Raw genomic sequence first — 25,381 nt, 5'->3', positions numbered from 1 at the left:
AGTAGCGGATGGAACAGCACTTGCCACTTTCACTGTCTTCATCCAGATCAGCCGGCCTCCGGTAGACCTCTTCCGGCAGTGAAAACACAGCCATTTGCCTGGGGCCTTTGCTCTCAGGGGCCACTTGGACGTAGGAGGGCTCTCCTAGAGTTGGTGACTCTGCACACTTGCCTTTTGGACCCAAGCCTAGTGGGAGGCCTGACTCTATCTCCTTGACCTCTCTAGGCAACATTCCCAGGGGTGGGTGTGGGTAGACATCTGAGGTCAGTGAGACCGTGTCGCCCTGGTCCAGCTCACTGATACTGTAGCGGCGCATCAGTTTCCTGTAGTTGGGATCTCCCAAACATTCACCCCCTGAGGCACACGTGGTCAGGCACGAAACCCCACTTTCAGGGTCTGACCGGCACTCACGGGACTCCAGACTGGTGGAGCGGATGCGTTGGACATTAATGGGACTATTAAGGCTCAAGCCCGGGCCAGCCTCTGGCTGCCTCTGGGTAGGGGGGACCCTTTCTCTCTCGCGGAGGCCAGGCGCTGGGGTCTGGGCAGCCTGTGGCCGTCCTCCTCGGCAGATACGCTTGCAGTCACAGCTGCGTCTCTGTTCACGAGACATGCCAGGTCCCTGCTGCACAGGGCTGCTGCGTAGCTGGCAGCTGCAGCGGCCAGGTGCTGGAGGTTGCAGGTACTCTGTGCCTGGAAGATCCCCCTGGCTTGGCGGCTTTAGAAGTTCCTCAAGGAACTCCAATTCATACTGCTTTACCTTCTGCAGCTGAGCCTGCCGCTCATCCGTCTCCTTCTTCTGGCGGGTAGGGAAAGTGGCAGAAAATAAGTTGCGTAGTCTGAAAGGCCCCCGCGATGACTTGGGCTTTGTGGAGCCTTCAGAGGCCGAGTGGGTTCCATCCAGGGTTGTTTCAAGCTTTCTAGAGGGCATGGTGCTAACCTGCCGGCTGGTGGCCAGAGGCCTCAGGGGGCTCTGGCTTCTAGGTTGGCAGCTGGGGCTCTGGCCTCTGGATTGGCTGCTGGGGCTAGGGCCACGGGGCTGGCAGCTAGGACTGTGGCTTCGTGGCTGGTAGCTAGGGCTGTGGCTCCGGGGCTGGCAGCTTGGGCTCTGCAGAGCCATGGGATAGCCAGCTCGGGGAACCAGGCTGGTCTCGTCAAGCTTGCTGCTTTTGGATACGTTTTCCAGTTGCCCTTTCTCCCCCTGGCCAGAGAATATGCTCGGCTTGTTGGGGGGAGGTTTAGCACCCTCTGCTCCCCCCTTGCCTGCCACCTCCCCAGGAGCTTGCTTTCCCATGGAGTCTCGACTCACTCTGGATAGATAGCTCTTAGGAGGGAAGCTTTGAACAGGAAACCTGTCCTCCGGTGGGGAAAGGTGGAGGTTGTCAGCCCTGCTGCCCGTGGATGCTCTGGGGCTGGCAGAGACCTCCGGGCCTAGCTGCTGCTGAGAATTCCGTGTGGTCTCCGGAGCACCCGGACTCATTTTAAACTTCAGATTCTTGCTGGCACTGCTGCTCATCAGGCTCACTTCTGGCCTGCCCATGGTGACCTCAGGCCTCCCCATGCTAGCCTCTAGCCTTCTCTCCCCCCTGTTGGAGGGTGTTGCCAAGGTTGGGCCAGGAGTGGCTAGACTCTTACTGTGTACCACCTGCTGTAGGGCAGCTGAGATTATGGCTGGGGTCACATTGCCTTTGGGGTCCAGGATAAGCTTAGGGCTCAACCTGACTTCCTTGGGCAGGTTTTCCCTGAGCTCTGAGACCTGCTCTTCACTGAGGGATGGTGTGGCTGACCTCAGTGACATCTCTAGGCCGGCCCTACTGTGGCCTGGCCCCCTATCCTCAGGAACTGGAGGAAGCAGGCTCAGATTCTTCTGCTCAGTAAGCTGTGGGGACAGCGCTGGGTGTACCGCCAAGGAGTATGTTCTGTCTCCCTGCACCTGGGCTTCTGACTGAGGTATCTTTCTCCGAGCGCCAGTGGGGGCAGGACTCTGGCCAGTGACAGCTGGCTGGGGGGATGGGTTGGGATCTGGGGGCCCGAGAGCATAAGGGGCCGTAAGAACGGCCTGAGCTGCACAGCTCTGGATCCTGAAAGGCAGGTCCTTTCGGGCCAGGAGGCTGTCCTTGTTGAGGTGCTGGGCCAGGAAGTAGGTGGTGTTTTGGTGCTGCTTCATGGCCGACATCATCTCTGACATATCTGTGAGCTCTGACGAGTTGGTTTCATGGCCCGAGTCCAGCGATGACTCAGGAGTGATTGTGGCCAGCACAATCAGACCTGGAAGAAACAAGGATGGGGCTTGTTATGACATCGAGGTCTTTTCCAACCGTAGCTACACGTTCCTGGAGAAATGTTAGGTAGCAGCAGTATTTCAAGCTGGGCAAAAAACTAGTCCAGCCTGAGAAAACTCTATGTCTGAGAAGAAGCCAAGAAGAGCACACAAAGAGGAACAAGATGTGAGAAGGGGGTGTGAAAGGTTGGAGTCCAAAAAAAGGAATACTGAAAAAGAAGATCTGGGCGGTTTGGTGGGAAATTAACATGTAAAACAACATGCCAATCAACACCATTTTTAGATTCAACGGCTAGGAAATTTCTGTTAATTGTCTTGAAGAGAGCTGGCAAAAAGAGGTGCTGTTCTGTTCCTCCTCATCTGGCCAGGCCTGTCTACAGTCCGTGCAGCTGAGGCTTTTCAGCTGAGCCTCTCCTCTGGCAGCCATGTGGGCCTTGGACCTGAAAACAATCGGTTTTGGAGCACCAGATGATGAGAGAGGACAGATGCCAGCCTGGGTTGGGGGCAAACATGCAGTGGTTGCCCAATGATAAGGCATCCCTTATGTATAGCAAAGATAGGTTCCCTTTGATCCCACTCCCTTTCCCTGCTCTGTCTATACTGGACCCTGACTCACATGCTTGTGAATATTCCGTGTGCTCCTTGATTGGTTTTGTCATTATTGTTGCTGTGTGTGTACATATTGTGCTTTTCAGAAGATGGATTTGCATGCCTCTATAATAGAAAATAGCAAGTATATTGCATGGTCCTATTAATAGATAACAGAAAGTTACTGATTACTGAGTTCTCACTGTGTGTGAGGTAGTGCATAAGTATTTTGTCTGAGTGATGTCATCTAATCTTCATGCTGTGTGATTCGATGACGGTTAGATGTTTTAGATGATAACAGTGACCCACAGAAGACAGTGTCTTGCCAAGAGTTGCACTGTCTTGGAGTGAAGGACTCTGGTGCATCTGCCTAAGAGTTTATGTTTGGGGCTGGTGAGATAGCTCAGTGGTTAAGAACATGGGCTGCTCTTTCAGAGGTCCTGAGTTCAATTCCCAGCAGCCACATGGTGGCTCATAACACCTCTGAAGGGATTTGTTGCCCTCTTCTGGCATGCAGAGGTATATGCAGACAGCACTCATACATAAATAAATTTTAAAAAATATATTAAAAAAGAGTTTATGTTCTCAGATAGCCTAAAGACTGCAGCCCTGAGTATGGCTCTTGGCTGTCCTGATGACAGGTCACTTTGGAAATTAGTTGGCCTTTTGAAGCATGCTGATATTCTGTCTATTTTCTGTTTCTCTTCTATATTCCTGTTCCTCAATCCTGGCCTTGATTTATAGCTGTGATGGTTCCAATCCTTGGATTTCATCTGCAAGAACTGTCCAGACATATGGAATCATGAGAAATAGAGCTCTAACTAGAGCCAAATCACATCTTTGCTCCATAGCTTCCTTTTCCCTGAGACCTACTGTGAACTATTATTGCTGCCCATTTATTGCCTTTGATATATCAGTCACTTAAATAGCTGCTTGAAAAGAAGCAGTGCCGCCTAGTGGACGTTCCGGGACCAGAAGAAGGAAGAGGGCAAGAGGAAGGAGGAATAATGGGTTATTACCTGCAGTCTGTGGGGGTGGTGGGTGGGGTCCATCCTCTGAAGCAGCCAGGGCTTCCAGAGCCTGCAGAGTAGACACAAGAGCATCATCCAGCTCCTGGGCATGATCTCGTACTGTCCGAGTCTGTACACTGTCAATCAGTGTTACAGGAATCTCATCATACAGGAGTCCACGCAGGTGACGTCCTTGCTCCTGACTTTGAACAGCTCTGCGCTTGGGATCATCCTCATCAGAGCTGTTGTCTCGGAAACCAGGGGGTGGGGCAGCAATGGCAGGCAACAGGGAAGTTGTCTCATCTTCCTCTTCCTCCTCTTCCTCACTTCCCGGTGGTGGGAGGGACATTAAATCTACCATGTTGTCCCGAGAGGAACCAGGCCTCCCACCTTTTCGAGGCCCCATCTGCTCCTGGAGTTTGACTTTGCAAGAGTCACAGTAGAAATTCAGGGCTTCGGCCCCAAGGGAATTGTCCAAGGTATAGGACCTGGCCCTGCTAGCACAAGGCTCATGGTCTAGGCTGGCTGCATCAAAGTCATCGGGGATCACCTCGTAACCTTGGCCAGAGCTTTTGGATGTGGGGTCAGATTTGGTCCGGGGCCTGGTTTCTTCGAAGAAGATTAGGTTCTCGTTGACATCCGTCCTGCTTTCTTGCTCCTTCCTTTGTTCCCGCATGTGGAGGTAGCAGAAGCTGACAAGCTCAGAGTCGGCAGGCGGGGTCGTGCATCGGCTCGACTTCCTAGGGCTGGTGCCCACGCTGCCCACATAACTACTCTCCTTTTTCCCCAGGTGGCCCCCAGTGACAGGGCGGTGGGCACTGTGCATGTGATCTAAACCCAAAAAAAGAATGCACAGATGAGCCTGCTGCTGAGGATTGTAGCAAAGCCCCTTTGGCATCTCTGGCCCATAGGCAGTGTGACTGGGTGACAGATACCAAGAGAGAGCTTTGCCTGCCTGCTAGAGATTAGGGGGAGGGGGGCCAATGGACCATTCCATTGCTGAAACTGAAAGCACAGTGAATAGAATGTGATGGCCAGAGATGCGAAAGCTTCATCACCTCTGAAAAGGGAAAAAGCATGGGCTGATGTCAGGCACCACAGGATTTTCCCACAGATAAGTCGGGTTTAAGAGTCATTGTCCCGGCCGGGCGGTGGTGGCGCAGGCCTTTAATCCCAGCACTTGGGAGGCAGAGGCAGGTGGATTTCTGAGTTCGAGGCCAGCCTGGTCTACAGAGTTGAGTTCCAGGACAGCCAGAGCTATACAGAGAAACCCTGTCTCGAAAATACCAAAAAAAAAAAAAAAGAGTCATTGTCCCTGCCCCTTTGTGAAACTATACATACTGCCTTTACTCTGGAGTTCCCGTGTTACCTTGGATCTCTTCTAGTCCAAGAAATTGATATGGGAAATTACTGTGTTTACTGAGAAGGTGTTAAACTGGCTCATAAAGTTGAGCATGGGGGCTCACACTTAGAAGACTCATGGAGAAGGACTGCAATGTGTTTGAAGCTAGCCTAAGCTACACTGTAGACTCCAGCCTGGGTTATGGTTTGAGCCTATGTCTCAAAAACAGACAAGTGAAAATCAAAATTAAACAGACAAACCCCCAATCTGGCTAGTACAATTCATGAGAGTTTGCATTTCCAAAATGCTTATTGCCAGGAGCCTAGCCATCCTAAAAGGATAATTACCTACTGGTCAAATTTTAGGCATCTGAATGTGTAGTGTGTACAAGAGATATGGTGGCTATGCTATATGGAATGAGCATGGGACATGATTCTTATGATTCTTCAAAGCTCACTACTGTCCTGTATCCATGCAAAGCCACTACAGGTGACAAAATGCTCTTATCAGCAGCTCTTGATAGTAGATATGTACATCTGAGCCCTGTTCACAGCAATTTTATCACTGAGTAAGCTTCTCTGTCTGGCTGTTTTGGGAGCTCATCTTACATCATCTATGAGACTACACTCAGGCAATGCCAGGGTGATCTGCTATTAGCAGACAGACAAAAAGCCCTGAGCACAATGGCCCATGCCAGTAATCCCAGTTCTGGTGAAGTGTAGACAGAATGACCAGGGATGCAAGGTAGGTCTCAGCTATAAAGTGAGTTTGAAGCCAGCCTAGGATTCAAGTGACCCTTGTCTCAAACAAACACACCAAACAAAATAACAATAAAAACAGCAATGATAGGGGGCTGGTGAGATGGCTCAGCAGTTAAGAGCACTGACTGCTCTTCCGAAGGTCCTGAGTTCAAATCCCAGCAACCAAATGGGGGCTCACAACCAGCCCTAATGAGATCTGACATCCTCTTCTGGAGTGTCTGAAGACAGCTAGCTACAGTGTACTTACATATAATAATAAATAAATCTTTAAGACAAAACAAAACAAAAACAAACAAAAATAACAACAACAACAAAAAACCCCAGCCATGATAAATCCATATGATCCCATTCTGTTTACACGAACCAGTGTTTGTGAAATAGTATCAGTATGTGGGCAGACATCAGTATTCCTACTTAGCAAAGGAAGAGACAGACATAAGTTGTTATATGATTTCCTTAAGGACATATGGGTGGCACCTGGGATTGAGTCTAGGTTGGAAAAACTACAGAATTCATATAGTGAATAATCATGGTGGCCAAGATATTGGAAAACAAGACTTTGAATGCTTTCAGACTCCAATGTGACAAGGCCAGATCAATGAATGTATCAGTGTTACTTTTCACTAGCACTTACAGCTAGGACAAAACCACAGCACTGGCACCCAGCATATGAGTTCCAGACAAATGATGTAAAAACCAGTCTGAATTGAAAGAAGTATGTGCAATTCAACCGTAGTTAGAGCCTCAATTTTCTTGGAGACATAATCTTACCATATTGCCCTGGCTAGTTTGGAATTCATAAGGTAGGCCAAACTGGTCATAAACTTGTGGTGATCCTCCTGCCTGTTTTCTAAGTGGTGGGGTTGCAAGTATATAACACTATGCCTGACTCTAATACTGTACCTTTTTATTTGAGACAGAGTGTCTTATAGCTTAGGCTAGCCTCTAACTCACTATATTTCTGAAACTGGCCTTGAACTCCTGACCCTTTTGCTTTTACCTCCCAGAATTTGACTGAGGCAGGAAGATCACCATGGATCAGAGGACAGACCAGCAAGGTACTGTTTTCAAAACAAAGAAAAAAGAAAGAAGAGACAGGAATACATTTCATTTCATTCTGAGGCCAGTATTATCTTAATACAGAAAAGAAAGAATGACATAACAATAAAACTACAGACCACTGTCTTATGACTACAACATCTATAAATACAGGCACAAAATCCTAACAAGTAGAGCCAGAAACCCATAAAAAGAATTCTGTACTAATAATTACATATCAGTGGTGAATTGTGGGTCAGTGTAGGGCAGTGGTCTGTTCAGACAACTTAGGCTCAGTCTAGTAATGGCCTTGAGCCCTGGAGCCTCAGTGGGCAGTTTTCTGCTTGCAGGGGGTGGAAGGAGCTTGGTTATAACTCCTGAGTCTTTGGCTTCTGCTTCAGTCACAGCCCCTCACAGCTGCCCCTGAAGGAGATGAGTGCTCTATCATGCAGACAATGCCCCAAGCTCCCAGCATTCTAGCTAGACCCTATCCTCAGTCATCTGACCACAGCCAGACATGCCATGCCCCATACAATATAAGAGGTGGTTTGCCCCCTCCCTCTTTTGTTCTTTCTCTCCTCTCTTGCTCTTTGTCTCTTGCTCTTTCTCTCCTCTCTTGCTCTTTGTCTCTTGTTCTTTCTCTCCTCTCTTTCTCTTGCCCTCTTCCTCTCCTCTCTTGCTCTTTGTTCCTCTCTTGCCTTCTTCCTTTCTTTTCCTGCTCTTTGCTCTCCTCTTGCCTTCTTGCTCTTTCTTTCTTTTCTCTCTCTCTCTCCTTCTCTTCTCCTCTCTTTCCTGTCCTTTCCTTCTCTCTACTCGACCAGCCTATTTTCTCTTTCCTATAATAAAATATCTCACTTATACATTGTCTCCTTTTTAACTAATGAGTGCCCCGCCTGCAGGCTTCAGCACCAGGGAGAAAGAGAGAGCCATCGGCCCCAGCAGCAGGCCCCGTTTTGGTACAGCAGTGAATTTGCTACATGAATGCAAAATTGCTTTGACATGAAAACATTATTTTAAAAATTTACTTTTATTTTAAGTGTATGGATGTTTGCCTGTATGTGTGCCCATGTATCATTTGAGTGCCTGGTACCCACAGAGTTCAGAAGAGGATACTAGATTCCCTGGAACTGCAGTTATGGATGGTTGCGGGATATCATGTAGCTGCTGGGAATCAAACTTGGGTTATCTAGAAGGATAGTCATGGTGCTCTTAACCACTGGCTAGTCTCTATAGCCCTCCAAATAAATTATTAATTCATGTAATAATAATAGGCAATGTAATATATGATAATAGAGGATAAAATATGCACGTGCATCTCAAAAGGCACAGAAACCATTTAAAAAAAAAAAACCCAGGAACTTACTGTGATTAAAAATTCAACCAATTAGAATCAAAAGGAAACTTCTTCAACATAATATTATTTTGAAAAAGCCCCCACAGCTGGGCTTAGGATGTAGATGGTAGGTAATTGCTTTGCATGCATGAAACCCTGGGTTCGATTGCTGGCACCACATTAAAAAAAGAAAGAGAGAGGGGCTGGAAAGATAGCTCAGTGGTTAAGAGCACTGACTGCTTTTCCAGAGATCCTGAGTTCAAATCCCAGCAACCAAATTGTGACTCACAACCACCTGTAATGGTATCCAATGCCCTCTTCTGGTGTGTCTGAAGAGAGTGACACTGTAATCAAATTCATAAAATAAATCTTTAACAATAAAAGCAAAGAAGAAAGAAAGAAAGAAAGAAAAAAAGGTTATGGTGACACATGCCTGAAATCCCAGAAGTTGGAAGATGAGAGGCAGGAGGATCAGGAGTTCAAGGTCATCCTGTTATCTTTAGCTATCTAGAGCAAGTTCAAGGTATTATTGTTGCCAGTTTTTTAAAGTCCACTATACTTTCTTTTGAGACAGGGTATCATTAGACTACCTGGCCTGGAACTTGCTCTACAGACCACAATGGCCTTGAATTCATGCAGATCTGCTTGCCTCTGCCTCCAAGTTGAAGGCATTAAAGTTGTATCCTACCATGTAGAATAAAAAATATACTATTTATAAACCCACACTAATATAAGAAAATCCTTTTTGAACTCATGGTTCTGTGAAATTCTGAGCTCAAAAGTTCAGAGGATAATTAAATGACTTAGTAGACAAAAAGATTATCAAATATTAAGTACAATTTTAAAAAAGAAGAGCAAGACATGTATAGTGAATTCTGTAAAACATTTGAGAAATACATTAAAGACTTAAATAAGTGGAAAGATTCTATGTTCATGGGCTAGTAAGCTTCATACTGCACACAACTTATGATGGCAATATCCCTCAAACTGATCTACTGGCTCAACATAATCCACATCAGAATCTGAGCTGACTTTGTGGAAAATTGGTAAGTTCATTGTAAAATTCACATAGAATCTCAATGTACCCAAAATAACTAAAAATCCTGAATAGGGAGAAAAAATGAAGATAATTCATGATTTCAAAGTTTGCTACAAAGCAGTAATAATAAAGATAGTATCGTATTGGTATAAAGATAAGTGTATAGACCAATGCAGTAGAATGTGCAGTAATAAACTGTCATGTTTATGGGTAAATGGTCCAACTTAAAAATGGATTTGAATGGGTATTTCATGAAAGAAGATATACGAAAGGTCAATGAGCACATGAAAGATGTTCAATATCGTTGGCCATTCATGAACTGTGAATAAACATCAGGAGTTGCTTCTTCTGTCCACTAAGATGGATGCAATAGACAGGTAATAACAAACACTGATGAAGTTGTACTTCTCTACTATTAATGATAGGGATATAAAATGGTGGAGTAATTTTAGAAAATAGGCAGTTCCTCTACATAGATACAACTTAGATATCATTTGACTGACTGCTCTACACCTAGGCTTATAATGAAAAGAAAAGATAATCTACAAAAATCCCACAAAATGGGATATGAATGTTTAACATCATCATTCATAATAAGCTAAAAGGTAAAAACAACCCAAATGTCTGTCAACCGATAAACTGATACATATGTATTCTATACAGTAGCATATTATATAATAATTAAAAGGAACAGTGTTTCTATATAACATGAATAACCCTGGTGTATTTTTATAGTGTTGTGTTAATTGGTCATAACCATGATATAGAAGCCCTGTGAGAACCTCATGGTCTTTCTGAATCATAAAAAAAAAGAGTGCTATGCTTAGTCTAACTTGTTGCTGGGTGGTTTTTTGGGGGGTGCAGTGGGGGCAGGATCTCCTTTTGTAGCCTAGGCTGATCTTGAATGTGTAATCCTCCTACATCAGCCTCCTAGGTGCTGTGATTATAGAATGACTGTACTCAGCTTGCTGGCATGTAACATGATGTAATATGTACATGAAAACTGGTGAAGTCTGCATATACATATATATGTATATAAGATAAGAACATCCTGTTCAGCACAGTACTGTTCCTAAACATGTTAGAATACATAGTGTTTCTCCAAGGTCCTACATGGGATCTCCAAAGCCTTTGACAGCAGATACAGGGAGCTCATGGCTGGGGAGAAATTGTAGCTGCTTCTGGATCCTTCTTGTCTTTCTTTTCTGTCCTTATTTCTTTCCACTACTTATTTAGTGTGTGTGTGTGTGTGTCTGTCTGTCTGTAGTTGTGCATACATGTGTGCATTCATGTAGGTATAATAATGTCATCATGTACATGGTGGCAATTGGCTCTCATCTTCCACTTTGTGGGTCTGGGAGGGTTTGACTTAGGACTTCAAGCTTGGTGGCATGTGCCTGTACTTACGGAGCCATCTTGCTGGCCCTACCTCTGGATTTCTTGCTACCTCAGTGTATTTTTTGCTTCTTGAATGCAGGTGCTATTATGAACACTGCACTTTCTCCATGTTAATGACAGGCTACTTTACTATACTGGCACCATCCCGAAATTATCTGTCCATATTTTCCCCACTAGACTGAAAGCTGTGTGAAGGCAACCACCAAAAGACTCGTAGCTGCTATGCCCAGCTGTATTGCCAATATCTGTTATGATGGGTCCTTGTGAAACATCTGTTTAGGGCTGGCATGATGGCTCAGTAGGTAAGAGCACCAACTGCTCTTCTGAAGGTCCTGAGTTCAAATCCCAGCAACCACATGGTGGCTCACAACCACCTGTAATGAGATATGGCGCCCTTTTCTGGTGCGTCTGAAGACAGCTGCAGTGTACTTATGTATAATAATAAATAAATCTTTGGGCCTGAGCGAGCAGAGCCGACCGGAGTGAGCAGAGGTCCTAAACTTCAATTCCCAACAACCACATGAAGGCTCACAACCATCTGTACAGCTACAGTGTACTCACATACATAAAATAAATCTTAAAAAAATCTGTTTAGTGAATAAAATGGAATACTTGCTTTGGTGAAATACTGTGAGGGGAAGGCTTTCTTCCCTACCACCTTCCCATTCTCCTCTTTTTCCAGGTTTGCAAGACCTGGTGGCTCCTTCCATTGTTGCTGGGCTAACAGCATTATTTTGGCCTGGTAGGCTGAGCACTGGGCTGGGCTAGTTGGTAGGCAACTGCTTCTGTGAGGCAACAAATGTAACCCCGGCCAGATTTCTTCTTCCTTTCCATGGAGACCATGGCTGGAGTGGATTGTGGCTTTGGTCCCTGGGGGAAAAACCCAACTAAAGGTGTGAGCACACCTCTTCTCTCTACAGCCCTGCTGTCAAAGCAGACTTTGAACTTGCAATCTTTGTGTCTTTTTTTTTTTTAAGATTTATTTTATGTGTTTAAGTATACTGTAGCTGTACAGATGGCCATGAGCCATCATCTGTGTGGCTGCTGGGAATTGAACTCAGGATCTCTGCCAGTCCCCCTCTCTCCAGCCCTGCTTGCTCAGGCCTAATTCACTGTAGCTGTCTTCAGATGCACCAGAAGAGAGCATCAGATCTCATTATAGGTGGTTGTGAGCCACCATGTGGTTGCTGGGATTTGAACTCAGGACCTTTGGAAGAGCATTCAGTGCTCTTACCCGCTGAGCCATCTCGCTAGCCCCCAAATCTTTGTGTCTTAACCTTCCAAGAAGCCTGCATTAATTTGCGTGGGCCACCAGGATGGCTAGATGTCTGTCTGCAATGGCTTTAGCTAAAGGACTGGAACTTCTGTTCTAGAGTGAGAGTGAGATCTGAAGGAGGAGAGCCATCGCAGCTTTGGGTGGTGATCCTAAAGGTGTTCAAGAGCAGGAAAGCACTGGTAATCCACTGCATCTTGGGCTGAAGCCTCGTCAGCAGCAGTCCTCTACTCTTAGGGGGCACGAGAAAAGATGTGTTTATCAGCCCAGTACTTTGCTGAATTTAGACCAAACCAGGAGCTTACACAGCAGGAGCATTCTGTCATGGGCTGGTGTCAACCTGGCATCCAGCAGTTCAGAAGGCCAAGAACCGGCCCCCAAACACCTAACCAACCTCCACGGAGGTAATATCAAACTCAAGTTCCTATGTTTCTGGTCAGAAGAGGAAAGAGAAACAGAATTTTTTTTCTTGTTGCTTCTGCCTCCGAGCTGATTGTTTCCATTTTAAGGAGAAGCAGCTTAAATGGCAATGACACTACAGTGGTCCATTTGTCTCCTAAATGGAGACAGAGACCCATTTGCTATGGGAACCCTGAGCTTCTGCCACTCTGCAGGTGTGCAAGGAGTCTCCTGGGGACTGGAGCCTTGGAAATGGGATGTGAAAGTCATGCCTAGCTCCAAGAGAATCTAATAAAGCAGACCTAACTTTGAAAAAAAAAAAAAAAAAAACAACAGGGAAGCCATGTAGAAGGCATTCAGTGAGATCTTAGGAACATATGCAACCTGTGTCTTGGGCTCCATGCCGCAATCTTCATTGTAAGGGGAATACTTGCAATCAGCATTGGCTAGGGGGCTGATGGCATGGCAGATAATTGCCCAACAGAGCGGGACTACATAACCATGCCTGCTGCTCTTTCAAAATGGTTTCCCAAATAGCTCTCACTGTTCCACCTGCTCCTTGCTTGACTGGCTCCAGGTTTGTCCTTCTGACTTTCCCTTTTCTACTCCCACCTACTCCGCGACCCCACTCTGTGCTCAGTAAGAGGTAAAATTTACTTGGATGTGATTAGCCAGAAGAGGACCACAGGTGACACTGAGAATGCTAACAATGTTTTTTCCAACATTTGACCATCTGTAAGTTTGCAAAGCACAGCTGCCTCTTTGAGTGAGTCATCTGGAGCCATGCAAACTCTCACCCCCCGCCCCCCACCCCCACCCCGGCCAGTGTCTTTTTGTTCCAATTCAATTCCTTTCATCTACTATGTGGACATCTCTTCCTTTGGGACCACCAATCCTTCCCCAAATCTGCATGGGATGAACTGCTTTTCAATTGTTGTGAACAGTGATATGAGGTCAAAAGCTGGGCTTCCTGTGCATGTGATTGACTTGTTCGTGATAAAGAACAATGTTTAAAGTGGGTGACACTCAGCTTTCTAAGTGCTGGGGTCATCTGCCAGGAATGTGGTTCTACTCATAGATACCATGGTCTCCATCAGGTGCAGCAACCCGAAGCCAAGAACGTCTTGCAGGTTTAATAATATCATCAAGTGGCAAGGGCAAGTAGATTAAGTGTTCAGTTTATGACAAGGGTGAGTCCTGGGTGTTGCTCCCATTCTGTCTGTGATGCTTGGGGCAAGGAAGACTTCCTGTGCATAGGTGAGCCTGAGGACTACCACATGAAGGATCCAGTTCTCTGTCACCCTCTACACTCTCTGGGCAGGAGCACCCAGGCTCCACAGCGTTTTTCCCCCCAAGGTCTCTGTACCATCACTGGAATGTCTCTGAGAAGTAGCCACATACTAAGTAGCCTAACTGGCAAGTCATTTGCTCTTTACTGGCCTCTCCCTTCTATTTTCAGGCCTTCTTTTGGGCATTTCCAGTCTCCCCCACCCCCAGCCTTCAGTGACAGTCAAATTTCAGACATTCTCTCAATCCCGAATATGATGAACAAAGAGAAAGTCTTATTTTAATTTTCAACCTTACTTCAGCAAAGCTAGAACAGGTAGAAATCTTTCCTAGATCACCAAAGCTCTGCCTTAGAAGCAATAAGATCTTTTTCAAGAAAAGCCTTTTTTTTTTTTTTTAAATGTAGCCTTGGCTGGCCTTAAACTCTTTCTGCCTCTACCTCTTTGGTAGCTGGCATTGCAATTATGTGCCATTACAAGTATGTGCTGTCATACCTGGCCCATGCAATTCTTTAATTGGCTCTATCACATAATTGTTACTTTCATCTTGCATATATCCACTGACTCAGTCATAGTGTGTTGTCACAGACAGCCTTTGTGGAACAGGGACATGTGAATGCTCTATGTGCTTGCCAGTGAGGTGTGTCCATAGGGTGTGTGTTACAGTTCTGGCTGCTGCCAAACAGGCTGGCACTGCTGGCACAAACTAAGCATTAGGACAGTGGAGCCCCTTCCTCTATGACTTCAGAGTCCAGAAGGTCTCAGACACACCAAAAACAGAAGCTGAGCCCTACCTGCCTTTATCATTGGAGGTGGAAGAGGCTGGCTGGCAGGCCTGGAGAAGACCATCTTCCTGGAATCCAGCAGAAGGCGGCAGTACCCCGCAATCAGGCAGGCAAAGTTGGTGGCTTCAGGCCACTCCATCAACAGCACCAGAGGCTGTGGAAGAGATGGTTCAAAACATAAAGACATGAGAAGGTGGGAGGGAGACATTTCTGGGAGGAGAGTAACAAAGAAAAGACATGTTGAGTAGTTACACGAACCATACATGCCAAACCCTACTTGAAGTTCATGGCCAGGCAGTTTCCTCTGATGTGGTTATTCCTCTGTAGTAAATGCTTCTTTAGGTATCAGCATTAAATAAACCTTTACTCACACATTTAATGAATCACCTTTACTGAAAAAGACTAAAATTATGTAACATCATGTGACTGCTCTGAGCCTGTATTTGCATTTGTCAGAGCTCAGCAGATGTGTGGACCAGCTGGGAGAGTGGGGGTGAAGCTGTGAATCTAGGCTAGGCTGAGGAATGGCCTGGAATATCCTTGAATGTAAGCACCTTGGCTGTATGAAGTATCCTTTGCTACTCTCCATATGTCCTGACAACACCCAAAATGAGTCCCTGGATACAACACTCCATAGAATGGTGTCCTGTGACTTTAGGGACAAAACTTTTTGATCTAAGCCCTGCTTGGACTTTCCTGATCTCTTCTCTGTTTTCTGTATTTTCCAAAATGGCCTGGAAATGGCCACTGATTTTTGTTTCTTTTGACATAGAATTCTCACTCTGTATCTCTGGTTAGCCTGGAATTTACTTTACCTTTTTTTGGTCTCTTTTTTTTCCCCTTCATTTATTAATTTATTCACTTTACATCCTGATTGCACCCCCTCCCTCATTTTCTCCCAGGTCCACCCTCCTACCCGCTCCTCCCATTGCATGAAGAAGGGGAGGCCCCTGCTGAGTACAAACCCACTCTGGCACATCAAGTCTCATCAGCACCAAGCACATCCTCTCTCACTGAGGTCAGACAAGGCAACCCAGTTAGGGGAAAGGGATCCAAAGGCAGGCAACAGAGTCTGAGTCAGAGACTTTATAACCTAGGATGGCCTCAGATGCTTAGCAATCGTCCTGTCTTCATTTAAAAGTGCTAGATGTACATGCATGAGCCACTGTGCCAGTTTATTGATATTTCTTTAAAAAAACATTATTTATGTATGTATATGGATGCTTCCTCTACATTGTTGTCTGCACGCCAGAAGAGGGCATCAGATCCTATTATAGACAGTTGTGAGTCGTTATATGAGTTCTGGGAATTGAATTCAGGATTGCTAAAAAAGCAGCCAGTGCTCTAAACCATCTCTCCAGTCCCTTATTGGTGTTCCTTTTTTTTTTTAAAGATGATTTATTATTGTTATATGGAAGCACAGTGTAGCTGTCTTCAGACACTCCAGAAGAGGGTGTCAGATCTCACTACAGATGGTTGTGAGCTACCATGTGGTTGCTGGGATTTGAACTCAGGACCTTCAGAAGAGCAATCAGTGCTCTTAACCACTGAGCCATCTCGCCAGCCTGATGTTCCCTTTTCAGTTTCTTTCTTATTGCTCTTGCTCTCTCTCTCTCTCTCTCTCTCTCTCTCTCTCTCTCTCTCTCTCTCTCTTTCTCTCTCTCTTGCTCTCTCTCTTGCTCTCTCTCTTGCTCTCTCTTTCTTTCTCTCTCTCTTCCCTCCCTCTCTTGACAAGTTTTCTCTGTGTAACACCTGGAACTTACCATGTAGACCAGGCTGGCCTCAAATCTATAGATCTGCCTGCCTCTACCCACCAAGTGCTGTGATTGAATGTGTGTACCACCACTGTCCAGCTGTTTATTGGTGCTGCTTAAAAGAACTACCTTGGTCTGGAATTAAGGGTGATAGGTTAAACAAGCTATGCAGATAATTTTGTTATGGGGATTACAGATCCTATGATATATTAACTATTGTACTCCATGCAATGGCAAAGAAGATTTTAGTATTCCAAATTCATTTGGCTCTAATGATCCACTTTTTACAGAAAATCTCCCATCAACAAGATTTTTGTTATTTCTTTTTCAGTGCTAGAAATGGAATGTAGGACTTTGTGTACTATGGGCAAGCACTCTATTATCAAACTACTTCTCTTGTCCCAGTTGTTGCTGTTTTTAAGTCCACGTTGGGAAATACTATCAGACTCTGTTGACCGATTCTTGAGTTACCTGCTTAACTGTTTTAGAGATTCCTACCATTATACACAAAACAGCAACCTTCTTCAGATCTCATCTATCATTTTTAAAGTGTCGCTTGCGTAAGTAAGTTGGAACAAATTGAAGTGAGATAATAACTTGTGCAGACTGGTTGAGAAGGAAGCCAAGGACTATGAGGAGCTGGAAGATCAGAAGTTCAAGGTTACCTTGGATACCTAGTGAATTGGAGGATAGACCGGCCGGCAATAAAGCCTGTTTCAAACAGGGAAGATTAGCGGCTCAGTAGTAGTATGCTTGCCTAACATGAGCGAGGCCCTAGGTTTGATTTCCAGCACCACAAAATAAAAGCCTCCCAAAATGAAGAGGGAGCATCCCTTCTTAGTTAGGAGGTGACTGAAGCAGTCCAGGAGGGAAATCATTAGGACCTTACTGGTACAAATGAAGGGCCTTCATGAGCATTTAATAAAACCCAAGCAACAACTAAATTATCTGCCTTTGGAACAGTTCTGAATCCAAACTAGTTCTGCTGGTGGCTGAAGTCTGCACAGTTTTCTAATTCTCAGGGACTCAGTATATGGGTTGAGTTGAACATATACTAGTTCATTCAGACCAGAGATCAGTGCTTGTTTGTATGTTTTATTTATTGATCTATTTAAATTTTTTCCTTTATTTTATGTGTATGATTGTTTTGTATGCATGACCATGCACAACATGCTTGTCTGGTGTCCTTGGAGATCAGAAGAAGGCATTGGATGCCTGAGAACTAGAGTTTATGAATTGATTTTAAGCTGTCACATGGGTACTGAGAATCAAACCTGTGACTTCTGGAAGAGCATCCAGAGCTCTTAATTTCTGAGCCATGTCTCCAGCCAGTTTGTATGGATTGCTGATATAGGATCATAACTCAAGCTTGTTTCTGAACTGAGACCCTCCTAACTCAGCCTCCTAAATATTAGGATTACAGGCTTCCACCACCATGCCCTACTTTAGGGTTAGAGTAAAAAAATATTTTAGATCTTACAGGTCACTCAGGTTTTGTTGAAACAGCACTGCTACCATAGTGTGGTAGAGTTGTAACTACAGGCTATGAAAATAACCATCCATTGATAATCTGTAAACTAAACAAATGGTTATTATTGTGATATAATAAATATTTATAGAGGCAGGTGTGAGTTAAAGTCAGCTTACAGGGCATAGTTTGATGTATTCAACACATCTCTTAACTTGCTACCTCTTGTTTGTTTGAGACAGTGTTTTGCTATGTAGCCCAGGCTAGCCTCAAAATCCTGGTAATTCTCATACCCCAGATTCCCAAGTACTGGCATTATAGGCATGCATGACCATTTGTGAACATGGTAGGTTTTTTTGTTGGGTTTAGTTTTGAGAGACGATTTCACTATATAGCCCAGGCTATCCTGGAACTCATAATCCTTCCCCTTCATCTTCTTGGGAACCTTTTGTCAACAGTGATTACTTTCTTCTCCTGGCTTCTGTTTCTGGTGAGGTGACACTGTGCTCTGGGGTTCTGTGATCCCTAGCCATCTTGGCATTGGTCTCTTTATTTTTAAAATTTATATCTATACGTCTGCATGATAGCACTCACTCAGTTGTGCAGGTGTCCTAGGAACCCTCAAAAGATGGAGCTAAAATTATAGGTGGTCATGGGCTGCTTGATGATGTGGGTGCTGGGAAATGAACTCATGTCCTCTGAAAGAGCAGCAAGTGCACTTATCCACCGAAGCATCTTTCCAGCCCAGTCTGTATTGCTGGCTTTTCTTGTGTAGCTTTCTATGCTTTGGAGGCTGCAGGCTTCCTCTACAATCCTTGATTCTCCCTGTGGTGATTCAGCATTATCTTTGTGTTGGGGTTCCTGAATCACTGTTTAATTTAATGCACCCCACCCCGAGTTCTTATCCTTTCTCAAAACACATATAATGCCATGAGTTAAATACCTTTTTTTTTTTAAGACAGCATTTCATCTTGTAGTCTAGCTTTGCATGTATTATGTAGCCCGTACTGGTCCTATACTGTAGCAATCCTCTGGCCCCCAGCCTCTAGAGTGCTATCACATCCAGCTTCATTCATTAAATAGTTTTTAAATATCCAGTTCCAATGCTTGTCACAGTAAGGCATTTGTATTGTCACGGAAGGAACAAGTTAATGACTAATGATGCTTCTATTAAATTCATGAAATTCCATGGAGAGGAAAAAGGAACAGTCTATATACATTGAGGAGAAATGGCTCTTTTCTCATGAGAGGAACCACAGATTAAATGTCATCCAGTCAACTAGAAAATATCATCCTGAGTGAGGTAACCCAGACCCAAAAGGATATGCATGGTAAGTATTCACTGATAAGTGGATATTAGCTATAAAGTACAGAATACCCATGATACACCACACAAACCCAAAGAAGTTAAACAAGAAGGAAGGCCCAAGTGAGAATGCTTGAATCCCACTTTAGACAAGGGATGGGGGACAAAATAGTTATGGGAGGTAGAGGGAGGGAGGGATCTGGGTGGAGCGGAGAAAGGAATTGGGGAGCAGGATCAAGTGTGGGAAGAGACAGGAGAGAGACCAAGAGGGCCAGGAGAATGAATGGAAATCTGCAACTGCATGGGGATGTGGATGTGGGGGGATCTCTAGATACTTCCTGACACCTGAGGTGGGGAGGCTCCCAGGAATCACTACATGTGACCTTAGCTTAGATGCCTAACAGTGGGGACATGGAACCTGAAGAGGCCACCTCCTTTAGCCAGGCAGGACCCCCAGTGGAGGATTAAGGACATCAACCCATCCACAAAATGTTCTACCTAAAATTTGTCCTGTCTACAAGAAATGCAGGTACAAAGATTGTGCAGAGATGGAAGGAATTGCTAACCAATAACTGGCCCAACTTGAGACCCATCTCATGGATGGCCCCAATGTCTGATACTATTAACGATACTTTATGCTTACAGACAGAAACCTAGTTTCACTGTCCTCTGAGAGGCTCTACCTGGCAGCTGACTGAATCAGATGCAGATATCCTCAGCCAAACATTGGATGGGACATAGGTCACTAACACATTTATGGAAGAGTGGGGGGAAGGATTGAAGGCCCTGAAGGGAATAGAAACCCCACAGGAAGACCAACAGAGTCAATTAACCTAGACACTTGGGGGCTCCTAGAGGCTGAATCACCAACCAAAGAACATATACTGGCTGGACAGAGACTCCCCAGGCACATATGTAATAGAGGGCTACCTTGTCCTGCCTCATTGGGAGCAGATGAGTGTAATCTTGTAGAGACTTGATGTGCTAGGGCTGGGGGGATACCGGGGAGGGCACACTCTCATCGGTGAATGGGAGAGGAGTGGAGGAGGGACTCTGTGAAGGGGGGACCAGGAGAGGGGTAAATAAATAAATAAATAAATAAATAAATGTTTTCCAGTCATTATTAGGAAGGGACTCTAATGATGTTTGTACCTTCAGTTAATGGAAACTTCTGAGTCACAACAGAATGGTCACCCTTATGTAAGACAGATAGTGAAAACAGAAAATGGGGCAGGGGAGCCAGAAAGACTTGTAGAGTTTTGGATGCTGACAGCTGCTGCCATCATTACTGGAAGGACACAAGTCACTAGGTTTGCCTCAGGGCATTCATGAACATCATGGCAATTCCCACTGCTATGGCTTTATTTTAAGGAGCCCAACGACTTCTCCATACAGCTCAAGATATGTGGTGATGCTGAGAAAAGGGGGGAGGCAGGCTCTCAGCCTTCCATTGTATCTCTGGTCTCAAGCTGCTTCATCTGTGTGTATTTATGCCTCATCTGTAGGTGTGTCTTGTCATCTCATACTCTGGAAGAGGTTGGGGTGCCAGGACAAAATAGGACAACTTAAGGATCTCTCCAGTAACCCCTTAATTTGCTTTCTCTGCCTCTAGTGTCTTCCTATTTCACTTCCTAATTGCTACCTAATAATTCTTTCTAATGCACAACTCTTATGGTAACTTAACACTGTCAATAATGATGAAGTCCAACTACCTTACAACACGATCTGGACCTACATCTTCCTACTACATGAACCCTACATCTTCAACCACATGTGTCTTATCTTGGCTTATATACCCTCTTCCTATATCACCCTCTCTCACCTTACGTTCAAACAATGGTATATAATTTAATTTGCCAAGCTATTTCATCCCTTTTATACCATAACCTGTGCTGCTACCTCTAGCTAAAATGTTCCTGTGTTTTGTCCTGTCCACCCAGCAAGTCGTGACATGTTGATGGGCCATCTCCCGAAGAGCAAGATCAGCTGCCAGCTATAGCAGCTATTCATTCCAGAATAGAACAACCAGGTCCCTGCCTTTGTGGGGCTTATGATGTAACTGGCAATAAACCATACACCAAATAACCTCAAAAACAAATATGACCACAAGGTGTGATAAGAGTCGAGAAGGGAAATTACAAAGCTACCAGAACGTAGATTATCCTAGAGCAATGTGGGGTGGGCATGAATATGTGCATATGTGACATTTGGTTTCAGAAGCTAAAAGCTTCTTTGAGGAAATGACATTGGCTGGCAATTAGGATATAGGACTATTTTGCCCAGGATGAGTGGCTGATTGCTGGATCGACAAACTGATGGGTTTGCTGAACCTGGCTGGGCTGCAAGAATCCTTCCTTCCTTTCTTCCTTCCTTCCTTCCTTCCTTCCTTCCTTCCTTCCTTCCTTCCTTCCTTCCTTTCTTTCTTTCTTTCTTTCTTTCTTTCTTTCTTCCTTTCTTCCTTCCCTCCTCTCTCTCTCTCTCTCTCTCTCTCTCTCTCTCTCTTTCTCTCTCTCTCTCTTCCTCCCTCTCTTTCTCCCCCCCCCCTTTGTTACTTGCCTGTTGGGTTGGCTGACTATGGACAGAATTACTGACTGGAGTCTGACTAACTAGCTTAACTGATTTCTCTTCAGTTTCTCCTTACCCTCCAGGCAGTCCAGTATCATCAATAAAACAGCAAGAGGGCAACATCCTGTGCTTTAAGAAGGCCAAGCACATCAATAGGTGGCTTGAGAAGCAATGCCCATCCCATTAGTAGCTTTTCTTCCAGATATCCAACTGGGCCCCATCATGGGCTAAGCGTGGCTCGTAGGGCTAAACGTGGCTCGTGAAAGAACACAGATGAACTTTTGCCAACAGGGGTAAAAATTGAGTTAAGGGGTGCTGGAGAGACGGCTCAGAAGTTAAGAGCACCAGCTGCTCTTTCAGAGGTCCCGAGTTCAATTCCCAACAACCACGTGGTGGCTCACAACCATCTGTAATAGGATCTGGTGCCCTCTTCTGGCCTACAGGCATACATGCAGGATGCTGTACTCATAATAAATAAATCTTTTTTTTTTTTTAAGACAGATGTTTGTAAAAAAAAAAAATGAATTAAGGGAAAGTGAGCAGAGGTTAGATAGGTTTCAGAAAAGTTCGAAAACAATCATTTACCTTAAACAGGATTTCAATGATCATGATGCCCCATGTAACACTTGTCCATACAGAAAACACTAGAGCAATAAAGCTCAAGCAGGAGAACTGGAGATGTGCTGGGCCACAAGAGATCCCATGGGACACTCCTTTGATTGTTTCCTTTTTGACCTTATGTGTTTCTCTAGTAATGGAGTACAGTAATGGCCCAGAGGTGTCTGTTTCAGTTTGTTGTCTCTGGGAGAACAATATGTGAACACTACCTCATGTTCTCTCTACTATGAACAAGGAAGTTGAGTGAAAGCTGTAACTAAATATGCCCAGGCCATCTTCAAGTGGAAAATGAGATAAGGAGAATGGAGTTTAAGGCATTAGGCAGCCAGGAGAAGCTACAGCAGGGATTAATTTGACATGCTTCAGCTGTATCTCCTTCCTGGGGTGAACTGGTATAGAATTGGCTCACTCCAGCAACTCTGACAAGAGAAAAAGGATGGGAAGCCAAGGCCTGGAGAGGCAAGGGTACCAGATGGGGGTCCTTGACTGGTCCCATGGGGACCAGTCCATTTGAGTTCTTTCCTCCATAACACTAGGGAAGGCTAATTGGGCATAGCCAGACAATTTTGGGGTGAAGCAGAATATTACTTTAAAGCAATGGTTCCCAAGCTAGCTGTGCAGCAGAGTCACCCAGGAGCCTATAAAGACTTAGCTATCCCTGCCTGCATCCACCTTGAACAATGACGACTTAAATGGTCTGGGAGGAACCGCAAGAGTAGGCAGAGATTTTAAATGTTTACACATGAGCCAGGTGTTGGGGAGAAAGGCATGCCTGTGATCCCATCATTTGGGAGGGTAGAGGAAGTAGGATCAGAAGTTCAAGGTCATCCTTTGAAGCCAGTGTGGATTACATGAGATCCTGTTTCAAAATCAAAACCAAAACCAAAATCTTTGGGCATGATTCTTATGGTTATTCATGGATGGGAAGTACTGCTTGAAGTGAATAATCTGTTTTAGTAGACACTTCCAGAATATTCTCAAGCCAGAGTGGAGTATCTAGGAGGAACTGGACCAAGTTTGATTTCTAACTTCCGTCTCCTCTGCTAAGGAAATTCAGGCAGCTGAAATAGATGTGTAATTGATGTTTCATGGGTACAGATCTTACAACCAGATGCTCTCCTGTTTGTTTATTTTACATTTATTGATTCTGTATGTATATGACTCTCTGTGTGTGCCAGGGCATGCATGTGGAGGTCAGAGGACACCTTATAGAAGTTTGTTCTCTTTTCCCATTGTATGAGATCTGGGGATTAAATTCAGGTCCCCAGGACTGGACAGAAAGCTACTTCACCTGCTGAACCATCTCACTTGCCCTCCTTCCTTCCTTTTGAGCTTTTCCTTCTTATCTCCCTATATAACCCAGGCTGGCCTTAAACTCTTGATCCACCTGCATTATAGCCTCCTAAGTGTTCGGTTGGATTCTAGGCATCCCTTCTCAAGCACAAATGCAATCCATTCTTTTGAACTCTAATCAGTGCATTTGTTAATTCCTGAGGTATCTATACTCCAATCAAGCTATTTGTATGATGGTGTTATTCATCGTTCATGTTCATGTGGAAAAGGATTGAATGGTGTTGTGTCCATTTCTTAGAGCATGGATTAGTAACCCACACAGAAGTCATCACTGATGCTTTTTGGTAACAAAAACTGGCATTGAATGGCATGCTTATCAATTAAATAACATCTTTAAGATATCATATGAAATCTGGGAATGTAGCTCAGTTTGTAGAGCACATACACAGCTTGCCTACCACATACAAGACCCTGGGTGTGGTGGCACATAAGCTGTGCATGGTGGCACACACTGTAATCCTAGCACTTGGGAAGTAGAGGTAGGAAAATCATCACTTCATGGACTTCTTGTTATCTCAGTTATAGAGCAAGTTTGAGGCCAGCCTGAGATACATGAAACCCTGTCTCAAAAGTAAGAGAAAGGAAGGAAATGAAGGAATAAGGAAAATGTAATGAGTACTTGCTATTTTAAAACTTTTGTGGCATTAATTTCTTATTGTTGCTATGACACACGACTCCAAATTTAGTAGCTTAAATAATATATCTATTCCTTTAAAGTCTTGGAGGTCAGAGGTCCAATACAAGTGTTACTGGGTTAAAAGTCAAGTGCAAGGCTGTCTGTGTCACTTTTGGTGGTCTAGAGTTGGATCTATTTCCTTACCTTAGTCCTGGAGTCACCCACACTCCTTGGTCCTTTGCTTCTTCCCTAGTCAAGGCCAGCAAGGGTGAGCTGAGTCCTCTTATTACATCTCTCCAACTTTCCAGATTCTCTCACATAGACCAAGTCTATTGACTACGTGAGTCCCACTTGACTAATTCATGCTAATCTCCCTATTTTAAGGTCAGCCGATTAGCAATCTTAATTGCATCTGCACTTCTTATTCCATTCTGTCTTAGTATATTCACAGGGTTGGAGGATTATGGAATAGACATATTTAGGAGGGGATTATTCTCCCTATTGTACTTGGTAAATCCTATTACAACTTATAACAATGATGACACCTAGTGGATAATTTCCCCCAAGTTTTCTCTTGTATTATGTTAGTTGTTCCTGATAGGGTATACCTGAAGCATTTATCACGTGGATTTACACCTTTGAGCACTTATATCATCTACCTGACCATTGCTCACGGCTTACTCCTAAACTGCAACCTTTCAGCCCCATCTACTCAATACAATCTTCGATTTATCCCAAAAGGTAGTGTTATCTCATCACCTAGTCATGATGTGTTGGAGTTCTTTACACTGGAACACTGTTCTTTCGGGCACATTGGATATGTGCAGTAGGCGATAGGGCTGGGAATAAAACACACACATTGTGTACAACAAATTCCCATCACACGTTTCACATCTGTTCCTTGGCCTCACAGTTGCCTCGCTTCCACCCATCTTACATGCTGGTCCAAATCAGCCTTCATTCTTTTACCCCTCAGCTCAAGGACCTACAGTGCATTCCTACTAATCAACCACATTGAATCTAAATTCCTCAAACTGGCCTGGGAGGCTTTTAACGGACTTGCTCTGCCCGCCCCTAATCTCTCCAATCTCTTCTCTCCTTATTTTCCTCTCCAGCCAAGCAACTATGCTTATCGACCTGCACATATGGCTTGCTTATTTCCGTGCTT

The 25,381-nt window shown here is 44.7% G+C and overlaps 1 protein-coding gene across 1 annotated transcript in view; it reads right to left on the bottom strand.

The window, feature by feature from the left end:
* Positions 1 to 25,381, bottom strand: part of Frmpd3 (FERM and PDZ domain containing 3) — a 99,320-nt gene that overhangs the window by 2,681 nt on the left and 71,258 nt on the right. Inside the window, exons 13-15 of the mRNA XM_031377634.1 lie at positions 14,543 to 14,687; positions 3,889 to 4,710; positions 7 to 2,268 (exon numbers count right to left, since the gene is read on the bottom strand). Coding sequence (XP_031233494.1) covers positions 7 to 2,268; positions 3,889 to 4,710; positions 14,543 to 14,687 — 3,229 coding nt within the window. The remainder of the gene's footprint in view (positions 1 to 6; positions 2,269 to 3,888; positions 4,711 to 14,542; positions 14,688 to 25,381) is intronic.

Source organism: Mastomys coucha, chromosome X (assembly GCF_008632895.1).
Source record: "Mastomys coucha isolate ucsf_1 chromosome X, UCSF_Mcou_1, whole genome shotgun sequence".
NCBI lineage: Eukaryota > Metazoa > Chordata > Mammalia > Rodentia > Muridae > Mastomys > Mastomys coucha.
This window is presented reverse-complemented; position numbering and strand designations above follow the sequence as displayed.